General features: G+C 41.1%; 1 protein-coding gene across 1 annotated transcript; it reads right to left on the reverse strand.

Annotated features, from left to right (window-relative positions):
* Nucleotides 1-634: 634 nt before the first annotated feature.
* On the reverse strand, nt 635-23862 carry CLSPN (claspin). The gene is made up of 25 exons (XM_016218284.2): nt 23783-23862; nt 21016-21124; nt 20042-20493; nt 19274-19432; nt 18535-18612; nt 18139-18211; nt 17453-17561; nt 16215-16777; nt 12916-13107; nt 10909-11126; nt 9868-10046; nt 9702-9766; nt 8961-9160; nt 8477-8631; nt 7673-7899; nt 7012-7123; nt 6006-6084; nt 5657-5784; nt 3684-3848; nt 3455-3576; nt 3105-3232; nt 2661-2766; nt 1756-1838; nt 1350-1511; nt 635-1038 (listed from the first exon to the last, which is right to left on the reverse strand). Exons 1-25 carry the CDS (start codon nt 23804-23806, stop codon nt 928-930), a joined length of 3999 nt encoding a protein of 1332 aa, XP_016073770.2. The 5' UTR covers nt 23807-23862; the 3' UTR covers nt 635-927.
* Nucleotides 23863-25123: the final 1261 nt, after the last annotated feature.

Genomic DNA, 25123 nt, shown 5'->3' on the forward strand with positions numbered 1-25123 from the left:
CACACCAGCCAGGGCTCTCTCAACAATAGTTTGATTAAACTCCATGATGGTCTTCTCTCAAAACAGGTAATGAAGTATTAATTTGTTCTCTGACTGATTAGGGCAATATACGCCACCCAGTTGAATGCAATAAATCATGGTTCTATTTCTTTTGTCAGGATTAGAGAGGTCCCAGAGCAAGTGTTTCAAATCGAGAATTTAGTCCCAGGCGAGAGCTTCGGTCCCGTGGGATCTCTCAGGTGCCAGGCGCTGGGTGTAGCCCTTCATTCTCATCCTCCTACACCAGAAAATTGGGGCCAAGGTCTTTCTGATGTGGGTACCAGTTTGAGTCCTGATTATAAAGGAAACAAAGACTCACCGGACACTTGGGGCTGTCTTGGGAAGAGGCATACAGGAAAGTGGAAGAGGCAAGACTCATGGACAGCCCATCTGTCAGCTCCTAGGTCCCCTGTCTAAGATGTAGCTCTTTCACTGAGTCCAGGTCGCCATGGTGCAGACCGGAGGGGCGTGAGGGAGTCGTGCTGGCGCTGGCATTCGCTGCTTTCTGTAAGTTTCTGTAATGTCACACTTTTCCCTCCTCCTCCTCTTCCTCTAACCACTCCTTCCACAAAGAGGTATCAACCCAGGAAGCTGCTAGGATAAAATGTTAAATATTTAATGAAGGAAATAAGTCTTCACCCAAGTGTTCCATGAGTCAATGTTGTAAACATGGCAGAATTAATATCAGTGGCCAACCCAGGAAATAATACGAGGAAAGGAAAGAGATGTCCAGAGTCATGCAGTGGAAAGAACTGGAGTCTCTGTCAGCAATCTTAATGCATCGATTATGAAGGGAAGAATCATCCACGTGAGCGAGCATTAACTCCAACTTTCAATGCCAGAACTTCTCAAAGCAGCCTCAAAGTAGGCGCTGGCACCCCGACGGTGTTAGCTTTCCAAGTAGCTGAAGATGCTCTGCTTCAATCCTGAAGAGCCATCATCTGCTTTGAGGCGCTTAGGTGAAGGCGTTCTCATTAAGGATGGGCCCTTTCTCCTCACCTAGAGAGCAGAAAAAGTGTCACAGCCAGCTCAAGACCTCCATATAGTGCTCACCTTCAATTAGCTCTTCAGCAACTCATAGTTAAATAATAAATGATTAACAACAGAAAAAAAAGACAGAAAGAAATATAAACTTTCCAGAAAGGCAAGTTTCAAGACTGATTACCTATTAGCAATCCCCTTGTACTTTACTTGAGAGTGCAAGATTAATACTGCAGCATAAGCCTTTAAGCCCAAAATATATATATATTTAAAACAAACAAATAAATTCTGCTTTGGAAAGCCATCAAATCAGTTCTCAAATTCCCTACCTGAGGCTTAGATGATTCCTTTGCTGCCTCAGCCTTGACAGGAGACAGTGTATGGAAGACAAAGTTTCTTGAATTTCGGGGAGCACTGGGGTTGAGGTCAGAGAGGGCAGCCAGTTTCTGAAGTATAGCTTTGGGCTGGTTTAGCAGTGAGCCTGTCTTCAGCTGAGGAAAGAAGAGTCATCTGGTATCAAATTCCAAGTGCCAAAGAAAGAATGAGAAGTCGACGTCTCCCTGAGGGGACGCATTCCTACCCCACTCAACAGAAGAGAAATAGCAGGATCCTTTACCATGTACTTCCATTTCCTGCAGCCACCTCCCTCCCCTAATGAGAGTACTCCGTTAGCTTGACCTGGGCCTTTAGGACATTGCAGATCATGACATCAGGCTAACAATGTCCTCAACCAACCTGGTGGGCACTTCCTGGTCTGATGGCTTCAAAAGGATTTCTGAGTAAAGACGTTGATTCCTGATTAACTACAGTGCGATTGGCTGAGAAGAAAAAAGACAGAGGCTTGTTCTGAGCAAAACTGGGTAGAATTACTTTTAAGTCTAAATGAGCTAAAAAGCCTTTAACTAAACCAATAAGCTAAAGCCACAGGGACTCTGATTATTTTATAATGGTTACTTGAAACCATAGTAAGTGGCTATAAGAAGACAGACAACCAAGCTGAATTATTGACTAATCATTAACAGTAATAAAAAGCAAGAATGGGAGAAGTGTGGAGTAGTGCTTAAGAGCCTATGCTTTGCCCAGCCAGGCGTGGCTCAGCGGCTGAGCATCGACCTAGGATCTAGATCAAGGTTCTATTCCTGGTCAGGGCACATGCCTGGCTTGCGGGCTTGATCCCCAGTCGGGAGTGTGCAAGAGGCAGCCGGTTAATGATTCTCTCTCATCATTGATGTTTCTATCTCTCTCTCCCTCTCCCTTCCTCTCTCTGAAATCAATAAAAATATATTAAAAAAAAGAAAAAAAAAAAAGAAGAGCCTGCACTCTGGAGTTAGATGTATCTGGGTTCAAATTTCAGCTCTAACACTTAGGTATTTAATCCTGGGCAACTAAATAAAAAATTCAGAATTCACTCCTCTGAACTGTCTTAGAACATAATGCAAAACCAGCTACCCAGACTCACAAGTACAACATGCACAGCGCAACAGATAAAGATCCAAGAACACTGTCTCTCCCCACATCTTTAAGACAATGCTAGACACAGGACTGTGACTAAGCTGCAATAGCCCCTGAAGGATGGAGTCATCTCCAAGGCTCCAGCACTAACAATCCAGGGGGCTAGACCCTGAGGACCAAGAGCTCACCATTTTTCTGCAGTGCTCTGGCTGTAACTTTCTTGGCCAGCATCATAAACTGACTGTCTTCCCCAATTTCTTCTTCTTCTTCAGCTGCAGTTTTCCCCTGCTGTGCCTGGAAATAAAAATCAGACGTTAACAGAAGTCTCCAACTCCCCCAAATGGTTGGCATAGCCTGGACTACGAGGCTAAGATACCTGGGATGTCATTTCTTTTCCTTTTTGCAACCTTTCCTTGATTTAGACAAAAAAATAAAAAAATTTACTTAGGGCAAACAAACATGAATAAAATTGCCCATGGTGAACCTTCTCAAAGCACAAAAGAAAATTCAAGGATTAAAAGGGACAGAAATATGTTCCCCAAGACTTTGAAACTATTGTGACAAGCTAGGTGACTAGGTCCTCTCCTCATGCAGTAGGGTCAAAAAAGGTGAATTTCTTGCAGACTTCCTACCTGGTCCCGAAGCCACTGCTCTCGTTGAATTCGCTCCTTCCTCCATCTGGCTTCTGTCTCATCAAGCTGTTCCTCGATCTGTTCATCGTCAGAGTCTCTGTGGAACAAGTCCATCTGGGAAGCATCATCTAAAGCAAAGAGGTACGGCTATCAGCATTCTGCAATTTCCGTAGGAGAGGATGCCTGGACTCCTGTCACTTACCGCACACATTCCCATCCGCTAATGGAAAACAACGGTTACATCTAGGTCCTCCATAAAGCCCACTGTAGTTCTGATTTCCACTTGTCATCTTAAACTGCACAAACACGCACATTATGCCATTTGCTTCTAAAGGCAACAACCAAGATACCTATGTTTTTCCACCGGAATTTCCTCATTCGTCCAGGACCATCGCTGTGCAGATCCCCATCAGCAAGGTACCTCTCTTGGTATAAACGTAGCTGTCGCTTGTCATCATCCAGCATTGTTTTCCTACAGCAGGAGAAGTATGGTGTTTAAATCGAGCGCCACTCTGGCTGGGTACAGGGCCCGCCTTAAGACACACCCCGTTACCCAGAGAGGCCTGTTGGGACACTGACATGTGTATTTTCTTGATTTGATTCTGTAGTTCCTCTTCAGAAGGAAGCACTTCATCAATTACATCCTCTTCATACTCATTGATCTCTTCCCCGTCATACTCGTCCTCGCTTCCCACGTCACTCCCCGACACCTCTGCCTCTTCCTCCAGGTATCTCTTCAATCTCCTGGAAAATAATTTTGAAGAGAGAGAATGCAACCATGAGCACACATGGAATATGGAAGCAATGAGAAAAGCAGAATATAGAGCAGCCTCTAATAATAAGTTTAACTTTACAGCAATACATCTTGATAATACTTAAAAGTCTATCATTTCTTAATACTATGTGCCAGTAACTGTGCTCCATAGACATCATGGCATTATCTCAGGAGGGGATACTACGATTATTTCCTTCAAATGATAGTTGAAGGAACTGAGAGTCAGAGAGTAAGCTACTTCACCCAAGGTCACACAGCTAGGAGGTTGTAGAACCTGGATTTAGCTAGATTGGTGACTTTAAAGCCAGAACTCTCAATCTCCTCTATACATTTGAGACATACTTGCTAGAAGGTTCAAACTATCTTGTTTCGTATTTAAGCTTGCCAGCTTCAGGAGACAGAATAGTATAGAAAAGAAATGGACTTGGATCTCTTATGGTCCACCAAATCTTGACCCCCAAGTTATAGGCATGACTGAGGCTCAGAGTTACTGGTGATCAAAACCACTGCTAGTTTTTCTGACTTCAGTTCCCACTGAGAACAAATCCACTGTCACTCTGGGTTCAAAGTCCTGTTATCTATGGCCACAAGTAGCAGAAGTCTGGTGGCTTTCTGAAGGCTGGCTTTTATCAAAAACTTATGTTATTTTTTTAAAGCTGAGTTTCTCTAAATCCTAGGGTTTCTGGGGAATTCCTTCAGGGGCTGTTAGCCACTAAGGTTCCCAATCTTCCCATCCACCCTCTTTGAGGACTTCAACTTTCAGCTGTCATTCTTTGCAAGATTTCATTTGGACTCTGCAGTTAAATAAGGTTTCAGAACCGCCTTAGAAAAATCTATAGATGACCCAAAGCTGTATGAGATAGTTAATTCAAGAGGTGATAAATGAGAACCCAAAACTGATCTTAAGAGAATGGTATGATAGGCTAAAAACAATAATATAAATCTAATAGGGATCAATACGATGTCCTACATGTGAATTCCAAAAGTCATCCACATACAATATAATATTGAATACCTATTAAAATGCTCTTTATAAAACTTGTAACATCACGGGAAATTGCTTATGGATAAGCTATGTGGCAAAGAAAGCAAAATTGTACATATAAAATATTATACAGATTCCAACTATATAAAAACAGATTCATAAAAAAGGTGAAGAGGCAATAACTACCACCACCACTTTCATAAAGATACTGGATGCTGAACATGGATGACTTTTAATTTAATCTTTCTATATTCTTTTAAATATTCTAAAACGGTTTGCTTTCATGATCAGTATAACAACGAAACACTGAAAAAATAAATGAAGGTCTTTTGCTCAAAACTAGGATAAAGAAAGCCTGGAATGATAGTAATTCACAGGAAAAAAGATGCAGGGAATTGTAGTTGACTACTTGATCCTCAGGATCTACAGTGACTCAGCTCTTAGGGCCTTTGGTTACATTCTAAGTAGTATGTTATGCATCCGGAACAAGGAATCTGGCTGTGGTCTCACTCCTGCTATATACAGGTAAAGAGAATATCCAGTATGTGAGGAGTATGGAAACAATGTCATGGGAGAAACAGCTGACAGACTAGAGATGGACAGTATAGAAATCACGTGAGGAGGACATGACCATCTTGAATACTCAAGAGATAACATGTCAATGGACTTTACTTAATCTATGCTAACCACAAAAAGCAAAAGCAGAACCAGCAAATTTAGATAAAAAGGTGGCAAGCTGCAACTCAACTGTTAGAACTTTCTAGCAACCGAAGGAATGGACATAACACCTACATTTGCCTTTTCAGCTTCTCGGATTGCCTCAGGAGCTCTTCTTCATCTTCATCTTCATCTTCATCGTCATCGTCATCGTCATGGTCTTCCAGTGCCTCATCTTCATTATCAGAGCCACTGTGTCTATCCTGCAAAACCATATAGGAACACACCCAAGGTCAGGCTGAACAAAATGTGTCCTCAACTAAAGCAGAACTTACAAACTTCTGCCCAAACATCTTATTCTAGGAAATTGCATCTTATCAAGATGCCCCACTTAGAATTTTCAAGAACTCAGACTAGGAAAAAAACCCATACAGCAGCAATACACGAAGTTCAGTTATGATTACTTTGCTCCCTTCAGACTTACCTCATCACTATCGAATTCATTATCATTTGGGACAAGCCGAAAGTCTCCAAATTCCTTCTCTTCAGAGCTTTCTTCTTCCCTAAAATGCAAATCCACAAATCAATAGATTAGTTGTTGAAAGCAAACTACAAGGATTTAAGAAAATGAAAATTATTTTATTAGCATCAACAATCTCTTCAAGAAACAGGAAACAAGATATCCTGACTTTAAAATTTCTTTTAAATTGTGATACATGTAACATAAAATTTACCACCTTAACCATTTTTAGGTGTACAGCTCACATGTTAAGTGTATTCACATTGTTGTGCAACCAACCTCCAGAACTCTTTTCATCTTGCAAAACTGAGTAGTTATCAGAATTTACTTCCTTTTTAAGGCTGACTAATACTCCACTGTGTATGTATATATATACATACATGCACACAACACATTTTGTATCCACTTGGGTTGCTTCCACCATTTGCCTATTAAAAATAATGCTATGAACATGGGGGTACAAACACCTATCTGAGCCTGTTTTCACCTCTTTTGTAGACAAACCCAAAGTAGAATTGCTGAATCATACTCTATTTTAAATTTTTGAGGAACAGCCATTCTGTTTTCTACAGCAGCTTATTTTTACATTCCAACAGAGCACAAGGATTCCAATTTCTCCATATCCTCACCAATACTTCTTATTTTCCGTTGTTGTTTTATAGTAGCCTTTCTAATGGGTGTGAGGAAGCATATTATTTGATTTTGACTTGCATTTCCCTAATTATTAGTGATGTTGAGCACTTTCATGTGCTTATTTTTGCCTTTTTTTTTTACCCTATTCTCCACTAACTAAATGAAAGCATTATAGTTTCCTTACATGCAAATATGAGACTTAGACCCACTGCAATGCTCTCAGACAAGATAAGAAGCCCCTAAGATGGCCAGTTATTGCTAGGTCCAGAGAACTTGACCCCAAAATTTGATCAGAAGACCAGCCCTTCCCAAGTTCCCATCAATCACTGAGCCTCACCTGTCTGTTGGGAAGGAGCCTGAACAAAGAGCAAGTGCTTCTTCCATTGGATCATCCACGCTGCTCTCCCTCTCCTCCTTATTTAACTCTGATGGAGCCAGAGTGGAGTCATCTACGTCACAACAAAGAAATAGATTTGTCACCAAGAAATGACAGCTTTATCCTTTCCCCAGCCATCGAAGACACGCCAGCTCAATACAGTTCTAAGGAACACGTGCCAAAAAGACCTCACCAGCTATTCATTCACTCAGCAAATCCTTATTTAGTGCTTACTATGTGCCAGGCACCAGGGATACAGTAGTGAACAAAACAAAGATCTCAACTTCCACAGAGCTTACATTCTAGCAGGGGTGTCAGGGGGAGAGAGGGGTGTGCAGGTAGGATCAATAGGTTAGCATTTATATAAAATTTACTATACACCAGACACTTTTCTAAGCTTTGCACAAATATTAAGAGCAATCTTAAATCAACATTTCACCACCCTAAGAAAGTAAGGGCGCTAAATGTTGGGAGCTAAACAGTGAATTCAACCTACATGCAAGAATCCACTTCACTCTGTTTTCTGTAAATTTTTCACCCAAGAATAAGGGGCTTCTTTTCAAGGATACAGACTTAAGACAGTTGGCTGTGGTGAGCCTCATGCACTTTGTTGGATATTTACCCTGAGAGGTGAATTTTCCTGAACAAAGATTCAGAAGTTCCTCCATGTTCTCTTTCTTGTTGCTCTTCTTGGGCAGAGCTTTTTCAGCCTGAGAAGTGAATTTTCCAGTGCACAAATCCAGCAGCTCATCCATGTCAGCGTCCATGGCATTCTCATCCATGCTGGCCAACGGTAGTCGAGGCTTCAAAGCTTGGTACTGATTCCTGTGGTCTCTAATATTTAAGAACCTACAAGCACAATGAAGAGTGTAAGAAACACTCTAGGAAAAAAACAAAGTAGTGGGGGTAAACTACTCATTTCTAATACCACAGTTAGAAGCTGAATCCCAAACCAGAAGACAAAGATTCAACCTTCTGTCTGTGATAATCTAAAGATGGAGGGGGAAGTTTTACAAAAGAATAAATGCTATTCAAAAGGTAAAGGGTAAAGGATAATTTTGGCTTCAGATGATGCTAGAGTAGGGCTTGGTGTTACATCCATGTAATGCACCACAGGTCTGTCTGTCAATTCTCAGTCCCACCTAACAATCATAACATAGTAGGATGGATACATGGAAGTTTGATGTCTTTACAAGAACTATGCATTTCAAATGAGGTAGAGACCGAAGGATGCCAGTAAGGGCTATTTACATTTTATTTTCTTGAGACTTCGTTCAAACTTGTAGAATGTACTACTAATGGCATGTACATCTTCTCTTTCCCAGACAAGAAAGCACAGATGGAGTAACAGAAGCTCACTTTATTTTTAAACAAAATTAAGCAGTACCCATCACCATCCCACCCACAGAAACATAAAACTACCTACCCATCTGCATCCAACAGTTGGCTCTGAGTGTCATCTTCTAAACAGAACTGGAAGTCTCCTGCTCCTAGGAAAAGTGTCTTCGGCTCTGGGGAGGCGTTATACAGATCCTGGGAATCCTCTATGGGAAGTGAAGGCTCAGACAGCTTTCCTGAACTCTGGCACCAAAATAAAACCAAACAAAAACATAACATTTTACAAATGTCATTCACTGTCATGACAACAACAGAAGTTGCTATTTGCAATATTTAATCTACTCTCAGGCAATTGCAATTGAGGAGGACAATGAATAGCCAAGAGAAGCACAGAGAAAAATATCTCCAAGAAAGTAAGCACACTGGATGAAGCTGGTTTTTAATACACAAGCAGGGTGGATTTTTAAACTAAACATACATGATGTGGTAGGAGTTGGTTGGCTTAGACACACTTTATTTAGCACTGTGGGAAGCAAAAGGGGGAGGAGATCAGAAAACCACAACCATTTTACCTTAGAAGCTGAACTGATCAAACTGGCTCGAAACACCCCAGGGGAAGGAGATCTGAATCCTGCTGCTGTAGGCATGAAACTAGTCCCAGGGCCTGTTTGTCTGTTGCAAGGCTGATAGGATGGAATTGCGGAGCCAATCAACTCAAAGCTGCTATTGTGGCTGCTCTCCTTTGTCAGCAATGAGCATGAATCATCTTCATCTAAAGAAAGAGAAGTAACTTTCAGATGTGTGATTCCTGAAATTAAATGGATTTATTTAGGAAAAAGAGTTGAGAATAAAACTGTCAGGTAACATTCAGAGGCAAATCTCTCAAATTCTATGTCCCAAAACATTAAGTCAAAGGTAAATTACAGTACTAAGATGGCATTATACAACCAAGGCTTATCACTCTGAGTTAAGTAACACCTGAGAGTTCCCTCCCAGAGTTCCCTCCGTCACCCTAAGGCCTACGATCACTCTCTCCATTATCTAATCACTTACACATCTCCCTTTGATCTCCATGGAGATGTTTAAGGTTCACACAATCAACACATACTCACTCCAGATCCACGGCCAACTGTAAAGAAACTATGTATACATTTTAAAAAACTGGACCAAGAAAAACACTCTAATTCATAAATTGCTTTCATTGCCACATGTAAGACTGGGAAAAGTCCACTAGGGTTCAAAAGATGGAAACTTAAGTATCAAAGCCAAACGATCAACCGAAAGTCAAGTTCTGCATATGAGTCACTCCTTACCCAGTTTGCCAGGCCTTCTGCTCGAGTTTTCATCTGTTTCTGATTTTTCTTCACTAGGAAAGTAGCTACAAAATAAGAAGGTAAGCTGTTTGAGTATCTGTTCCTGCTTCTGACTAGAAGGGCAAATCCAAAGGAATGTTATCTTTCCTTAGAGAGAATTACTTACCCCATCTTGGAAGAGTTATCTTTAAATAGGAGTACGCTAGAATCTGATGAGAGAGGCTTGAGCACAGACAGGCGCCCAATGGACTTGCCAATTTCGCCACTGTCATCACTGTTTTCTTTATCCATTTCTTTCTCATCTTTGGTTTCTACCTCTTCATTACCAAGAAGGAATTCTGCAATCTTTATCAAACACGCCATCCCAAAACAAAAGAATGCACGTCAAAAAACATTTAAAGCAAACATACTGTTAGCCTGAAACATGGCTGCTTGGTCACATCTGACATCTGAAAAGGTAGACCTGAAGGGAAGTTCAGTCCCACCATCGTCAGTAATGTAATTTCGAAACCCTGACACTTTTAGGGCTTTTTTTATACTTATTTTACCTTTTACCCTCCCAAAAGTGCTTCAAGATTATGAAAGAAAACTAGAATTATCATTTTATTGAGGTGATGAAAGGTTAAATGATTAGCCTGAGACTGCATGACAACTACTGACCTCAAACCAACCACAGACTGTGATATGCTACCCAGTTGAACCATTGCTTCCTTCTTTCTTTCCCCAAGTTAAATATTAACCAACTCTTTTAAGTGACTCCAGTGTTCAAACAAGGAAGCTTTTCATTTTTCTAATACAAAAAAATCCTGTCATCATCTGTTTCCTCAGTGGAAAACAATACCATGGAACAAGGGCCAGAGAGAGAGACCCTTCTACAAATACCCTCCTCGAAGAACGCAATTAACTCAGGAAGGTCTCGGCCTGTCTGAGAACTGATTCCAGGCCTCAGCCTGGCCAAGGTGAACACTGCTTTTTATCCTTAATGGAGAAGCCATCTCATATTAGCATCACGCTACACTATGTAAACCATCACGAGCGAGGCTCTGTGAAGCGCACCAGTGAAGGGTGCCGACTGGCTGAATGCACTGGGATCGGGCCCGTGGGCAGCTGCGCTCCTCTCTGCTGCCAAGCCCCATGCGCAGCTGACACCCTACTCAGTCTGATTCTCCTCTTTTCCTTACTGCTCATAACCAAGTAACTAAATTACATCATCGCCAGCAGCCTCCTGGTTGCCTTCCTCCTCCTCTTCCTCCGCTCCGTCTTCCTCAGACTCGTCGGTCATCTCCTCCTCCTCCTCCTCCTCTTCCTCCTCAAATCCATCTTCGTTATCCAGCTTAAACAGCGCCTGGCGCTTCTGGCGCTCCTCAGACCTCCGGAGCTTCATCGCTTCTTGCAGCTTAGCTTTCAGCACCTGAAGCTTTTCCCCTGGACAGAAACACGAAGGCCTGCTTTGGGCATAATGACTCTGCACCGGAATAATGGGCGCGCCTGCGGGCAACTCCCCAGTGCTCTCGTCACACCCCAAAAGGAAGAGCAGGGACCTTAGTTCCCTAGGCTTTGGTTACTGTGACAAATGGGGATTATTATGAATTCAAGTGTAAAAGAGCACTTCCAGAATTATGTTCTACACCCTGGGATAATATACTATGCAGAGATTATAAAATTATTATTAAAAGGGCCAAAAAAAGGGGAGGGGGTGAGACTTCAAGAATCTCTGGCTCAGAAGTCATGAAGGAGAGCACTGATAAATTTATCTATTTTGAAGAAAAAGAGAAACAATTCAAGAGTAAAATGGACAAAAGATATAAACTGGGAGTTTACAGGAAAATGAATATATTGTTAACAAACAAGTTAAAAATAATGTTTAACCTCACGTCTAATTAGAGCTACAAATAAAAAATAAAGAGGTATCATTTTCTATATATTTGGCAAACATTTGGTTTGATAATATAAATTAAAAGGAGGAAACAGGAACTTTTACACACTAATTCAGAGTATAAATTGGCGCAACTATTTTGAAGAACAATGGAATGATATCAAAATTTGATTCCACTGTAAGGAATTTTGCATCCAGATAGACCAACATGTATCTCCTACTAGGATGTACATTGTATGAAATACCAAAAACTGGAACAAACAATATGTCCATTAATAGGAATACGGTTAAATCGTGTTATATTCATACAATGAAATATTATACAGCTGTTTAAAAAACCCCTCAAAAGCAAAATAATGTGTATCTGAGCTCTGGATCAGGCTGCTGGTTCTAGTACTTGAGAAGGTTGTGTAAATGTTCTGTATATCATTTCCTCATATTTAAAATAAGGATACTAATGCTATTTACTGTAAAGCACCTAGAGCAATGCCTGGCAGGAATAACTATTCAATCTCAATCTCTCTCTCTCTCTCTATCGCACTCACACACACACAAATGGTATATGCATATGAATTTTCCTAGGACGGACAAAAAATTAACAGTTGCCTTTGGGAAGACTAATTTTTCATTTTAACCTTTTCCTCAGTGTTTTAAATTTTTTTCTATGTGACATATTACTCATATTTTCAAAGTAAGAATAGGGACAACAGGCCTATCCCTAACACACTGAAAACAAGCAGATTACAAAGCAGAATGAATGGTATAATTGCGTTACTGTGCTTTAAACACACACACACACACACACACACACGTAAAGAGTTTAAAAGGATAGATACACAGTATGGTTATAGAAGTTATCTCTGAGAGAGAACTGTAGAAGTTTTGTCTGTTCTTTTCATGTATTTTCTACAATGGATATGTAGTTTTTAAAAATAAGACAAAGGCTCTTTTAAGGAATAAAGTCATCTTACCCTCCTCACACCTCTAGGCAATACTACATGTGAATCATGCTAGAGATACTGCTGTCCACTCTCCAAAGTCTCCAAGAAAAAAGATTCTATAACTTTTCTCTCTCTTTTTTAAATTTATTGATTTTAGAGAGAGAGGAAGGGGGATAGATAGAGAAAGAGAGAGACATTGATGTGTTGTTTGTTTGATTCTTGTTTGTGCCCTAACTGGGATCGAACTCGCAAGCTTGGCGTATCAGTACAATGCTCTAACCAACTGAGTTACCCAGCCAAGGCCTATAACTTTCACCATATGGTTTTCAGTAGCTATAAAGACCTGTCAGAATACAAAGCACAAAGCAAAAAAAAAAGAGAAAGTCAACTCGAATACCTGGTTTTGTGCGGCTTACTCCATCCAGCTTCTCAGCTGCCAAAGTCACAGGTACCACATCAGCCTTTAGCTCTTCCTTTCCATCAGCGCCCACATCTTTCACGATGATGTTCACATGCACCTTCTGATCTCCCCTGGGTTTGGCTGCTGGATTAGCATGTTTCCAGAAACGCTGCTTCAAGGCTTCCAGTTCTAAACCCAAGTGTCAACCAATATGTGAGTCTGCCATGCTCAAACTCTTTTCTTTAGGATTTCAGTTAGAAATTACAAACTAAGTTTTAAAATTCAACAAAGTTGTAGGGGAAAACACACACACACACACAGAGACACCAAACGTTCCGTTGCTACTAACACCTGTGTGATTCACATAACTTACCCAAAACTAATGGACTGCTGCAACTGTTCTTCCTTAGTATAGTTCAAAAATCATTTAGGGTAGAAATTTACAACTGAAGTTTCTAAATATGTGCAATTCTTTTACAAAAAGTATCAAACTGATAGAAAAACACACCATAATTCTCAATTATTCAAGGGCCTCATTTTCACTGGTTCACTCCCCTTTTTAAAAACTCCCTATTTTGAACATTTCACTATTTATCAGAAATCTTACTAAATATGAGCAAGGTAAATTAAATAATAGAAAAAAGAAAATGCCAATCCAGCCAGTGATGTAACTCAGCAGCAGGAATGGAAAAGTTTTTAGGTGAAACTGTTATACTAGCTAAGTCAGCACAATGAGAAAGGAAATCCCCATTACAGGCTACCCCTGAACTACACACCCAACTTGTATATAAAAAAACTAATAAAAGAATCTGCTCAGTAGGTACTCAAAAGTAGGTTTCTTCCCTTTCCTGTCTCTCAGTCCAGGACTGTTTAGGTAACTTCTGGTCCCATACAACAAAATTTAGCAGTGTCTAGTATAGTAAGTACTCAAAAAATGTTTCTTCCCCATCTCTTAGTCTGGAACTGTTCAGATAACCTCTAGTTCAACATAACCGAATTTTCCCACCATGTTCTGGGCAACAGTTCATTCCCACCCTTCTCTGCTAATGGAACTATGCTAGTTCTGTTACACAACTCTTCTACTCCACATCCTATTCTGGGCAAATGACTTACATGCCCTCCCAATATGTACCATTCTTTCTGTCCTGTCAAAGAATGTCCTCTCCACTTCCACAAAGCCCATCCATTCAATTGACACTCACTAAGCATATTTTATACACCAAATACTGTGGATGACATAGTACCTGCCAACCCTAAGCTGTTTAGTGAGTCTGGACGTATTAATTTCACTAACACCAGTAGACGTAGCAGCCACTATTTGAGCACTTCTGTATACTAATTGTATGCATGATTTCAACAAATCCTCACAATAGCCTTGTGAAACAGATACTGCTATTTTTTCACTTCTTTAAAAAAAGATGGCTTAGAGAGGCCAAATAGCATACTCAAGATTAAACAGTAAGCAGCAGAGTCTAGATTCAAGCTCTAGTCTTGCTATAAAGCCTAAGCTCTTAATTATCATGCCACACTGCTTTGACACAGAGGCGACACCCAATTCTACCTGAGCCAGGAAGTTTATCTAATGTGGTAACCCTTGAGTTCTATTCTGAAGCATCATTCATTCATTCAATAAATATGAATGCCGACTATGTTGTCACCCACTGTGGAAGCACTAGGGACAGAATAGGAAATAAGCCAGAAGACCCTACTCAAAGAATCCAGGGGAAGGCAGTGAACAGGAAATTACAGCCACCTATTCTTCAAGCCTTCCTTTAACCACCTAGGAAGAAACTTATCCCTCCTCTGAACACCAAAAGCACTTTGTTCTATTTATTTATTTATTTTTATTATTATCATTTTTTAATCCTCACCTGAGGATATGTTTTTATTGATTTTTAGAGAGAGAGGCAGGGAAAGAGAGAGAGAACTATGGATGTGAGAGAAACATCAATCGGTTGTCTCTCGTACACACCCCAACCAGGGATTGAACCCGCAACTTAGGTATATGCCCTGACTGGGAGTCAAATCTACAGCCTTTAGGTGTACAGGATGATGCTCCAACCAACTGAGCCACCCGGTCAGGGACAAAAGCACTTTATTCTAAATGTTTCTTTCAGCAAAAAATACTTTTCCCTTTTCGTCACATTATTTAATTTTTTCCAATTATCAGTGACATGTTTTTTTGTTTGTTGTTTTTTTTAATATATTTTTTAAAAAAATAATAAATCTTTATTGATTTCAGAGAGAGGAAAGGAGAAGGAGAGAGAGAGATAGAAACATCAATGATGAGAGAGTCATTGATCAAGCCCACAACCCGGGCATGTGCCCTGACCGGGAATCGAACCCCGATCGCCTGGATCCCAGGTCAACGCTCAACAGCTGAGCCATGCCTGGCTGGACGGTGACATATGTTTGATATAAAAAATGTCACCACTTTCTCTCCTGTATATTTATCTCCCCTACTAGACTGTAAGTACTTTAAGTGTAGAATAAATGTCAGATTTCCCTTGGTATGTCCCAAAGCATCTTGCATGTAGTGGATTGTTTAGTATTTGTTGAATGAGTTAAAAAAAAAGAAAAAGAAATTCAGTTTTGCAGGCAATTTCCTGAACCACAATATATCTCTAATTGTGAAAAACTGAATAGCAATGCTTTTATGAATGTCATACCATAATACAACAGTATTTTGTATATTAACCTATCAAAAGGCTTCCATTTTGAACAAGGTTTAGAATATTCTGAATATTCTAATATAAAATATGCCAAATTTCTCTAAGTGGGATTCTATCCACATCTGGTACAGGCACACCTCAGAGATATTGTGGGTTCAGTTCTAGGCCACCGCAATAACGCAAGTATTGCAATAAAGCAAGTCGTAATCTTTTTGCTGGTGGAGGGTCCTGCCTCGATTTGTAAAAAATGGAACATCTGGCCCTGGCTGGTGTGGCTCACTTGGTTGCGTGTCATCCTCTGCACCAAAAGGTGGCCAGTTCAATTCTGTCAGGGTACATGTCCGGCTTGTGGGCTCGATCCCTGGAAGGGCGCACACAGACGGCAGCCGATTGATGTTATGCTCTCGCATCGATGTTTCTTTCTCTCTTTCCCTCTCCCTTCCTCTCTATCTAAAAATCAATAAACTATTTTTTTAAAAAGCAACATCTGTGAAGTGCAATAGAATGTGAAGTGCCCATGTGGTTACTGGTGTCTCCTGTGTTCCCTGTCCTCCAAAGTGGCACGTAATTGAAAGCTGCCAGAATAAATCACTCTGGAGAGGCTCCCCACCATTCAAAGATTACCTCTGTTGGTTTCAGGTTCTTCAAGTATCACAAAGGAATCTTCATCAGCACCCAGCCGAGGTTTCACGAAAACATCAACACCCAGTTGCTTAAGTCTATCCACAGTGAACCTCCTCACTTTTTCTGCTGATTTAGTTTGCTGCCTAGGCTCTCCCACCTTCTCATCTGCCTCTTCTGTTTTTTGCAGGCCTTCTCCCTCCAGGGCATCGGGTTCAGGTGCCACAAGCCCTCCAGCCTGATACCCATCATTATCCTTGTTCCCAAGGAAGCTGGATTCCTGCTGTGCCACTGAGCTGTCCCCAGGTGAAGGTGTAGCATCACTCTGCTTCTGTTTCTCCTGAGTTTCTAGCTCTTCACTTCCCATCAAATCTTTACTGCAGGACTCATCTGATCCAGTAGTCATCTGGGGTTCCTTTGAAACTGCATGGAGTGCATTAGTTTCCATTTCATATCCTGCACCTGTTGTCTGCTCAGAATCTTTGCTATGATGGTCTCCATTCATCTCAGTTGTGTTTGCAGTGTCTGTGATTTCTTTGTGATGGCTTGACTGATACTTAGATGACCTAGAGAAGGGGAAATGAGCTAAAGTTGAAAATTATCCTAAATGTGAAACATTCTCATCCTTTAGCACAGAGTGAATCAATTAAATCGGCTTTAAGGGTGTAAGGAATCTGAACTTTTTTTTTTATCCTCACCTGATATTTTTTCCATTGTTTTTCAGAGAAAGTGGAAGGGGGAAAACAGACAGAGAGAGAGAGAGAAACCTCGATATGAGAGAGACACATCAATTGGTTGCCTCCTGCACGCACCCCAACCGGGGCCAGGGATGGAGCCAGCAACTGAGGTACGTGCCCTTGGCCGGAATCGAACTTGGGACCCTTCCGTCCATGGGCCAACGCTCTAACCACTGAGCCAAACAGGCTAGGGCTGAACTTTTTGTTTGCTACAAAATGGAATGTTTATGAAAATTATAATCACAAGAAAGAGGGTTCTTGCCCGGTCGGGCATGGCTCAGCAGTTGAGCATCGACATAGGATCAAGAAGATCGTGGTTCGATTCCCGGTCAGGGCACATGCCTGGGTTGCAAGCCCGATCCCCAAGGAGGGGTGTGCAGAAGGCAGCCGATCAATGACTCTCTCATCATTGATGTTTCTATCCCTGTCTCTCCCTCTCCCTTCTTCTTTCTGAAATCAATAAAGATATATCTTAAAAAAGAAAAAAAGAAAGACGGTTCTTACTTGAGGAGTGCCATGGCATTTCCCTGGTAAGTGGGCCGGGGTTTACGTTTGAAGAAATCGTGAATGGTTTTATTCTCAGGCATGTGATATGGAAGATTAAGTGCAGTCTCTATAAAATGGAACAAAACAAGAAAATCTATATACTGTATATTCTGATATGTCGCTTCATATTCAGTTAACTAAATAGCATAGCCAAAGCCATCACCAGGAACAGAGAACAATCCTGGCTTTAATGAAGACAGGATCTAAGTACAAAAGAACTCCCTGAAGACCAGTGGCTTTTTAACCTAGTTGTGAAATCGAACTGGTCCAGGAAGTTTTTAAAAAATACAGATTCTTGGACCCCATTTCAAGCCAATTGAATCAGATTTTCTGTGGAAGCTAAGAATGTACATATTTGTAAAGTTCCCAAAGGGATCCTGATGCAGCTGGTCCATAGAAAACCATTGACAAAAACCTCCCTTCTTACCACCACCACCACTACAGTTCTGAAAATTTTCTCAGTTTGTTGTAATGTCCTGAGGGCTTCAGAACAATGGCCGTCCACCAAGATCAATTCTAAACTTGATATTATAACCCAATTCATGTTAGGAGTGCTAAACAAACAAAAATCCCCAACATCTAAATTGAGCATACAAAGAAATACTGTGATTTGCCTCAAAGTTTATTGTACTGATTTGCATTACCTCGAATAAGACGCTGAGTCTCACTATGCAGTTTTTTTAACGCTTCCTTACTTAACTTGGCTGCCTTCCTCTCCTTAAAGAAAACAAAAAGTAAGACTACATTAATGCTATAGATAGATATTCAGAGAGTTTGCTCTCTCCAAGAAAAGAGGACAGAGAGGTAATAGTAAGCACAAATAAGCTCAATACACTATAAGCCCAAGGAGCTCATTTATTTGCAAGTCACATAGAATTAACTCAATCCATTCCATATCTGTGTCCCTACTATGTACAAAGCATTATCTTGCGTACCAGGAAAATATGATCAACATGATAAAATATTACCCCTGAAAAATTCACAATCTCCTGAGGAAAGAGATCAATATGACAACTATACAGCACAGGGCTCTACCTCACCTTCCTCATGGTGCCTTTTGATAACTCGTTTTCTTCTTCAAATGAAGGAATGCCACCCTCCAAACATAGTTGCTTTTTCTAAAAGAGATTACACGTTAAATAATATGGACAAAAGTGAAACAAATAAGAGGATGTTGCTTACTCAAAGGCTGCTTTTGTGCTCCAACAGTGCATCACGCTACATTAATATGTCAATAATTATCAAATAGAAAATTTTAAACGCAGCACCCTATAATGCCTAGAAAACAAATTAGATGTCTCAGATGGAACTTGGGCTCTCATTCTTTATACCTCTGTTACATCTTTCCTTAAGGAGAGACAATGACTCCCGGGCAGCTAAAGATAATCTCACATAAAACAATTATGCTCCCAAACACTCAGGACAATGATGCGTTTTGACTGATGCATCTCTCTGATACACTTCCTGAAACCTATTGGTTCATTTCTTAGAGGCCATATGATGATAAAATTTACACCTCTGTCCCATTATTTATCTGCTTCTTACACAACATAAAGTATCTTACTTTTTCCCCCAACATATCTGAAGGCAATCAAAATACAAGTTAGCATATCTATCACTTGCATTGTATGATTCCAAAGTTAACAGCAGAAAAACTTAAGTCAATTGACACATTTTTCTTCAGTTGAAAAAAAAATTAAGGTCCCAACAGTAAATCAGAAAATAAAGCAAAGATTAGAAGCAGTAGATTAGCTCTTACCGCAATAATCTTTTACTTGCCTTGTGCTTTTTTACTTTGTTTTTCACAGCTGCCCTTATGGATTCTAAAGACTCTTCATCTTCCAATGGAGAGTTATCTTCCTCTTCCAATCCAGTTTCAAAAAGGTCTTCATCCATAAGACAGCCACTATCAGTAAATGGCTGTTTCACATCTTCTTCCTGGATAATGCATAATAAAGAAAAAGAAAAATCCAATCATTTCAAAATCCAATATTTCACAACAACATAAGGTCATTTGCATCAGGCCAGAAAAAGCAGATGTTTCATCAACAGGCAAATAAATGACACTCTAGAACAGCCTCACTGGTTCCTAACCCACAGTCATTCCTTGAAGTCCATGCTGTGATTTTATGCCAACTGTCTAAAACTAACTTTTAAAAAACCGTAAATATTTTTGAAGTCAATAAATACTTATTAAACACACTAACTTATAAAACTTATGATTTTTCTAGTTAGCAAGATTTCTGACTGATAAACACATGAAAAATTCTTCTATGAAAGTTGAATTTCATCCAGATCAGAAGCAGCAAAGAATTACCCCATGTGCTCACAAAGAAAATCAGAAACCCATTTATTTGAAAGTGTCCTCCATATATCTGAAACGGAGAATGAGACCAAGTTTTAAATCACATACCTCATTACTAGCAATGCAAAAACAACCAACTCAAAGCTATATTCGGAGTGCAAAAAAACCTTCAAGAACTAAAAACAACCTTTTCCAAGATGTTAATCTGCATTAGAAATAGCAAATTGTTTTTTAAAATGTACCTCCTTTTTTGCTTCCTTCTCTTTTAGGCGCCTGATTTTTTCCATCTTTCTTTCCTCTTTCTCAAGTCTTCTCTTTGATTTTACTTTTGCTTTTCCTCCAGTTCCTTCTTTATCACGTATAGGTTTTTTGAAAATCTTTCTGCCAGCTGTAAAGTCCACAGAGTTTTCAGACTGGAGACCCAGCTCTAACAAAGACGTCACTTGGGTTTCAAGATTTTCCTGGTACAAAGGGTCCTCCTCGATGTCACTTTCATCACTGTCTGCCAGAGTTTTGTAAATCCTTCTGACTTTCCCATTTTTTCCAGCATATAAGTTCTCTTTATTTTCCTCTTCAACACTGTCATAGGTAGTTTTCTTAGGAGAGGCATTTGGTTCCTCTTTTTCAGAATCACTGTCTTGTAACACCTTCCTACTTTTCGATTTCTTACTCACAAATATCTCTTCATCTGAATCTGAAGGAAACACAACTTTTTTTTAGAGGTCTGCTGTCATATGGCCTTTCTCCTAAACCTATTCAATCATCCAAAAACATATCCAATTATCCTAGTGATATATCACCTTGCAAAATTATGTAACTACCACTAAGAACTGATTGTAGCAAAGCAAATCTAAAAATACATTTGAAAAACATTTTCCCTGGAAAAATGTCTCATTGCGAAACATAATTATGTATCTTTACAACTGGAAATGTTGTTCTAATCATTCTGGCAGGTGTTAAAAATTCTTTTATTATAGGATGAATGCATTCAACCAGGCAATGTGGTAGCTTCTCGACATTTTATATATTCAATAACAGAAATAATTATTCTCAAAAGGGTACAAGCACTATTATTTTGCTTTTATAATAAACAAAACAAGCAATAAAGTTGGGCATTAATAACTTATAAATCAAAAGAATAATGAAATTAACCCAATCCGCTTACAACCCAAGCCCCCACCATTATATTCCTAAAAATAAAAGTACTATCACAAACCTTGTTCACTCAACAGCCCAGTTGTTTCACAGCTGTCCTGTCCACTGTCTGAAGGACTATCTGCTTCTTCTTGTGAAAGGAGTTTTAAATCATCGATTTCTAGGTGAACCTAGAAAATGAGAATATACTTTGCATTAACCAGCAGGTGACAGAAAGCTCTAAGTAAATTATGATAAACAAATCAGTACGGGACCATCAGGCTGAAATAAGAAAAAACACACACAACTCAATGGTTCAATTAAGGGGTGACATTAAGAATTACTGAGCAGCCCAGACAGTGCAGCTCAGTGGTTGAGCATCACCCTATGAACCAGGAGGTCACGATTTGATTTCCAGTCAGGGCACATGCCTGAGTTGTGGGCTCTGTTCCCAGCAGGGGGCGTGTAGGAGGCAGCCTATCAATGGCTCTCTGTCATCATCGATGTTTCTATCTCTTGCTCCCTCTCCCTTCCTCTCTCTGAAATCAATAAAAACATATTTAAAAAAAAAAGAATAATCGGACAAAAAACAAACGAACAATCATTGTTTGCCTTTAAAGAATTCTATAGAACCACCTCTTTATATCGAGCACAGTAGTTCCCCCTTATCCATAATTTTAGTTACTCGTGGTCAACTGCGGTTAGAAAATATTTAATGGAAAATTCCAGAAATAAACAATTCGTAAGTTTTAAATTGTATGCCATTCTGAACAGTATGATGAAATCTCCCATCATCAAACTTTGTCCCACACAGTTCATGAAACATCCTTTGTCCAGTGTATCCATGTTGTATATACTATCCACCTGTTAGTCACTTAGTAGCCACCTCAATTATCAGATCTCTGTCACGGTACCACAGTGCTTATGTTCAAGTAATCCTTATTTTACTTAATAATAGCACAGTAGTGATGCTGGCAATTCAGATATGCCAAAGAGGAGCTGGCTCGTAAAGTGCTTCCTGCAAGTGAAAAGGTGAAAGTTCTTAGCTTAATAAGGAGAAAGAAGGAGAAAAAAAAATCATATACTGAGGTTGCTAAGATCTACAGTAAGAATAAATCTTCTATGTGTGAAATTGTAAAGGAAAAAGGAATTCATGTTAGTTTTGCTGTCACACCTCAAATCGCAAATTACAGCCACAGCATGATAAATACTTAATTAAGATGGAAAAAGCATTAAATTTGTGGGTGAAAGACATGAACAGAAAATGTGTTCCGACTGACAGCAACATGTGCCAGAAAGCACTGAGCCTATACAGAGACTTCAGCAAGAGATCCCCTGAAACAAGTGACACCAAGTCATTTATTGCAATATAACCAGGGGTGGTTAAGTAAGATATTTTGAGACACCACACTCACATAACTTTTACTACAGTATATTGTAATAATTGTTCTATTTTATTATTAGTTATTATTGTTAATTCTTACTGTGTCTAATATATAAACTTTATCATAGGTATTTATAGGAAAAAACAGTATATATAGGGTTAGGTACTATCTGCAGTTTCAAGCATCCATTGGGGGGTATTGGAACTTATCCCCTGTAGATAAGAAGGGACTTCTGTAATGGTAAATGAAAAGAATCAAGCATTTATTATGCTTTTTCTGTGTGAACTGTTCTCCATTTATCTAAATGACATGTTAAACAACATCATAGAAATGCAATCCAGGTGTCAGATATGTTATATAAGACAAACTATGTGGTTTCTTTTTTTATTATTGAACTTATCAGGGTGACATCGGTTAATAAAATTATATGTTTCAAGTGTACAATTCTATAAAACATCATCTGTATATTGTATTGTGTGTTCACTACCCAAAGTCAAGTCTCCTTTTGTCACCATTTAACCCCTTTTCCCTCTTCTACCTGGCCCCACCCAATAATTTGAAGAAAACAAGAGAGGGAAGGGGACCTATAAAGAGTTAAGGTAGCCCAGCTGGATGTGGCTCAGTGGTGGAGCATCGACCTAGAATCCAGGAGAGGGGGTTCGATTCCCGGTCAGGGCACATGCCCGGGTTGCAGCCGATCAATGACGACTCTCTCATCATTGATGCTTCTCTCTCTCTCTCTCTCTCCCTCTCTCTCCCCCTTGCTCCCTCTGAAATCAATAAAGATATATATATTTTTTAAATGTTGCTTTAAAATATCATCTTGATTACTGAGTTTTTTGGCGTCTCACCCTAGTCCCGCCCCCAGAAAGACCACAGGACTGTAAACAGAAGTCTTTTTTATGCCCAGGGCCGCCAGGGACCAGCGAGCCACCACCCGGGAGGCCCCGAGACTGGTACATCCCCTCTCGGGACCCCACGCGAAGACCTCAAAGGCCCCTTCCAGGCCCAATTGCGAACCCCCTTAGACCCCGCCGTCCATTTACAGAGAATCCTGCCCCGCATCCCAGCCGCCCGGTTCGGCTCGGGCCTTCCCCTTCGGGACGCTGTAGGGGGAAAAACACCCAACGCAGGAAACGCGCCAACGGGGAGGGAGGGCGGGACGTGCTGAGGAGGCGCAGGGCGGCCGGCTGCGCGCGCCGCGAAGGGCAGGAGCGACACGGACGAGGGGACTGAGGCTCGGGAACCTCCGCGCCAGGTCTGGACCGCGAGGTCCAGGGGCCGACGGAGGCGGAGAGGGGCGTCTATCCCTCCGGGCAGCGAAACCGAGACGCCCGGTGCACGCCGGGAATTGTAGTCCTCCCAGCCTCCGCGACCCGTTCCGCGGGGCTCGACCCCCGTGCCGCCTCACCCCTCGGCGCCAGCCCTCCGCAGCCGCGGATGGAAACATGTGCATGAACTCACCTCAGAAGCCACTTCGCCCGTCATGACTTCGGCCTCTCCAGCGCTTTTCTCTGGACGAAACAGGTCCCCGGTTCCCTCATCCGCCGCGCAGCTACTCCCGCCGTATTCAGACCGGCAGCGACTTTGGAGCTTTCGCGCCTACCGGGGGGGGCGGTGCTGCCCTTGACGATTTGCACCAATCCGGAGGCGGCTTTCTACTTGAGGCCACGCCCCCCTCCGTTCTGCCAATCACGAAGCGCCTTAGGCCAGTCCCACAAGTGTAATATGCGGGTTGAGTTGGCGGGTCGCGGCCGGTCGCGGCTCCTCTTGTCAACTGAACCTGGAGGAGGCCCGAGTGTTCTGGCCGCTGAGGTGTCGGGCCCTCTGGTCTTGCGAGACTGTACCATTCAAGCGGTGGACTTTTGCCTTTGACGCTCGCCATAGCTGATGGCTCCAACAAGCAGCAATTTGAGGAGTAAATTTCTTCTGCAGGCAGAAAGTAAGCTGGGAGAAGATGCGTGGACGCCCGAGGGCATCCCTGACCTGTACTATAGAGTCCAGGGCACGTGAGGATTTTCTCCAGGACCTCCATCCCTGGGGCAGCTACATCCCACCCGCTCCTTCTTGTACATGGCATTCGTACCAATGAGCACCAAAAAAGAAAAGTTTTGTGGGCTGCTCGGATACTAAAGAATAGCCTCGGATAAACTTTGTAATTCTACTTCAGATTAATTCGAGGATGCAGAAAACACCCACTCATCCCACTCCTAGGCTCTTTGGATAAGACAGGAAAAAGAGTAAAAGGTATGGAACCAGACTAACCCCAGACAATTCTAATCCCTTGTCGCTGTGCTGGTTACTACCTTCATTTCTTCACCCTCTTGCCTGCCCCCACCAACAAGAGCCTACCATCCATTCTCTTCTCTCACATCTCGGCCCACCCACCTTTTCACCCACTCTGCTATTCATTTCTACATGGGAAATTCCCAAATATTCATCTCCAGCACTCCTCCCTTGTATTTGGAGGGCTAATATTTATTTGGGAGTTGCCCTGTGACAGGAACACTTGCAAGAATTTTGCACACATTATTTTATTTACTCTTCAGAGTGACTTTGTAAGGTAAATAATACTATCTCTGTTTTTAGCAGGTGAGGAAATTAAACCTTTAAAAGGCTAGTAACTGTTGGAGCCAATATTCACACCCTGTTCAATCTGACTGCAGAACTCATACCCCTCAGAAAGACGTTGCCTGAGCACCCTCTACGTTCTCCCTCTGTCCCCTGTTTTGGTTTCCCTGGTCATATTTACCTCTACCTAAAATTTTCTGTTTGTATATTGTTGCTCCAAGAAGACAAGCACTC

Source organism: Miniopterus natalensis, chromosome 9 (genome assembly GCF_054644295.1).
Source record: "Miniopterus natalensis isolate mMinNat1 chromosome 9, mMinNat1.hap1, whole genome shotgun sequence".
NCBI lineage: Eukaryota > Metazoa > Chordata > Mammalia > Chiroptera > Miniopteridae > Miniopterus > Miniopterus natalensis.

Coding starts and splice junctions, on each gene's coding strand:
- CLSPN (XM_016218284.2), bottom strand. CDS start 23,806: ATGACGGGCGAAGTGGCTTCTGAG. Junction 18,212..18,534: donor CAAAAGGCACCATGAGGAAG/GTGAGGTAGAGC, acceptor GTTTTCTTTAAG/GAGAGGAAGGCAGCCAAGTT. Junction 5,785..6,005: donor ATGAATTCGATAGTGATGAG/GTAAGTCTGAAG, acceptor ATGGTTTTGCAG/GATAGACACAGTGGCTCTGA.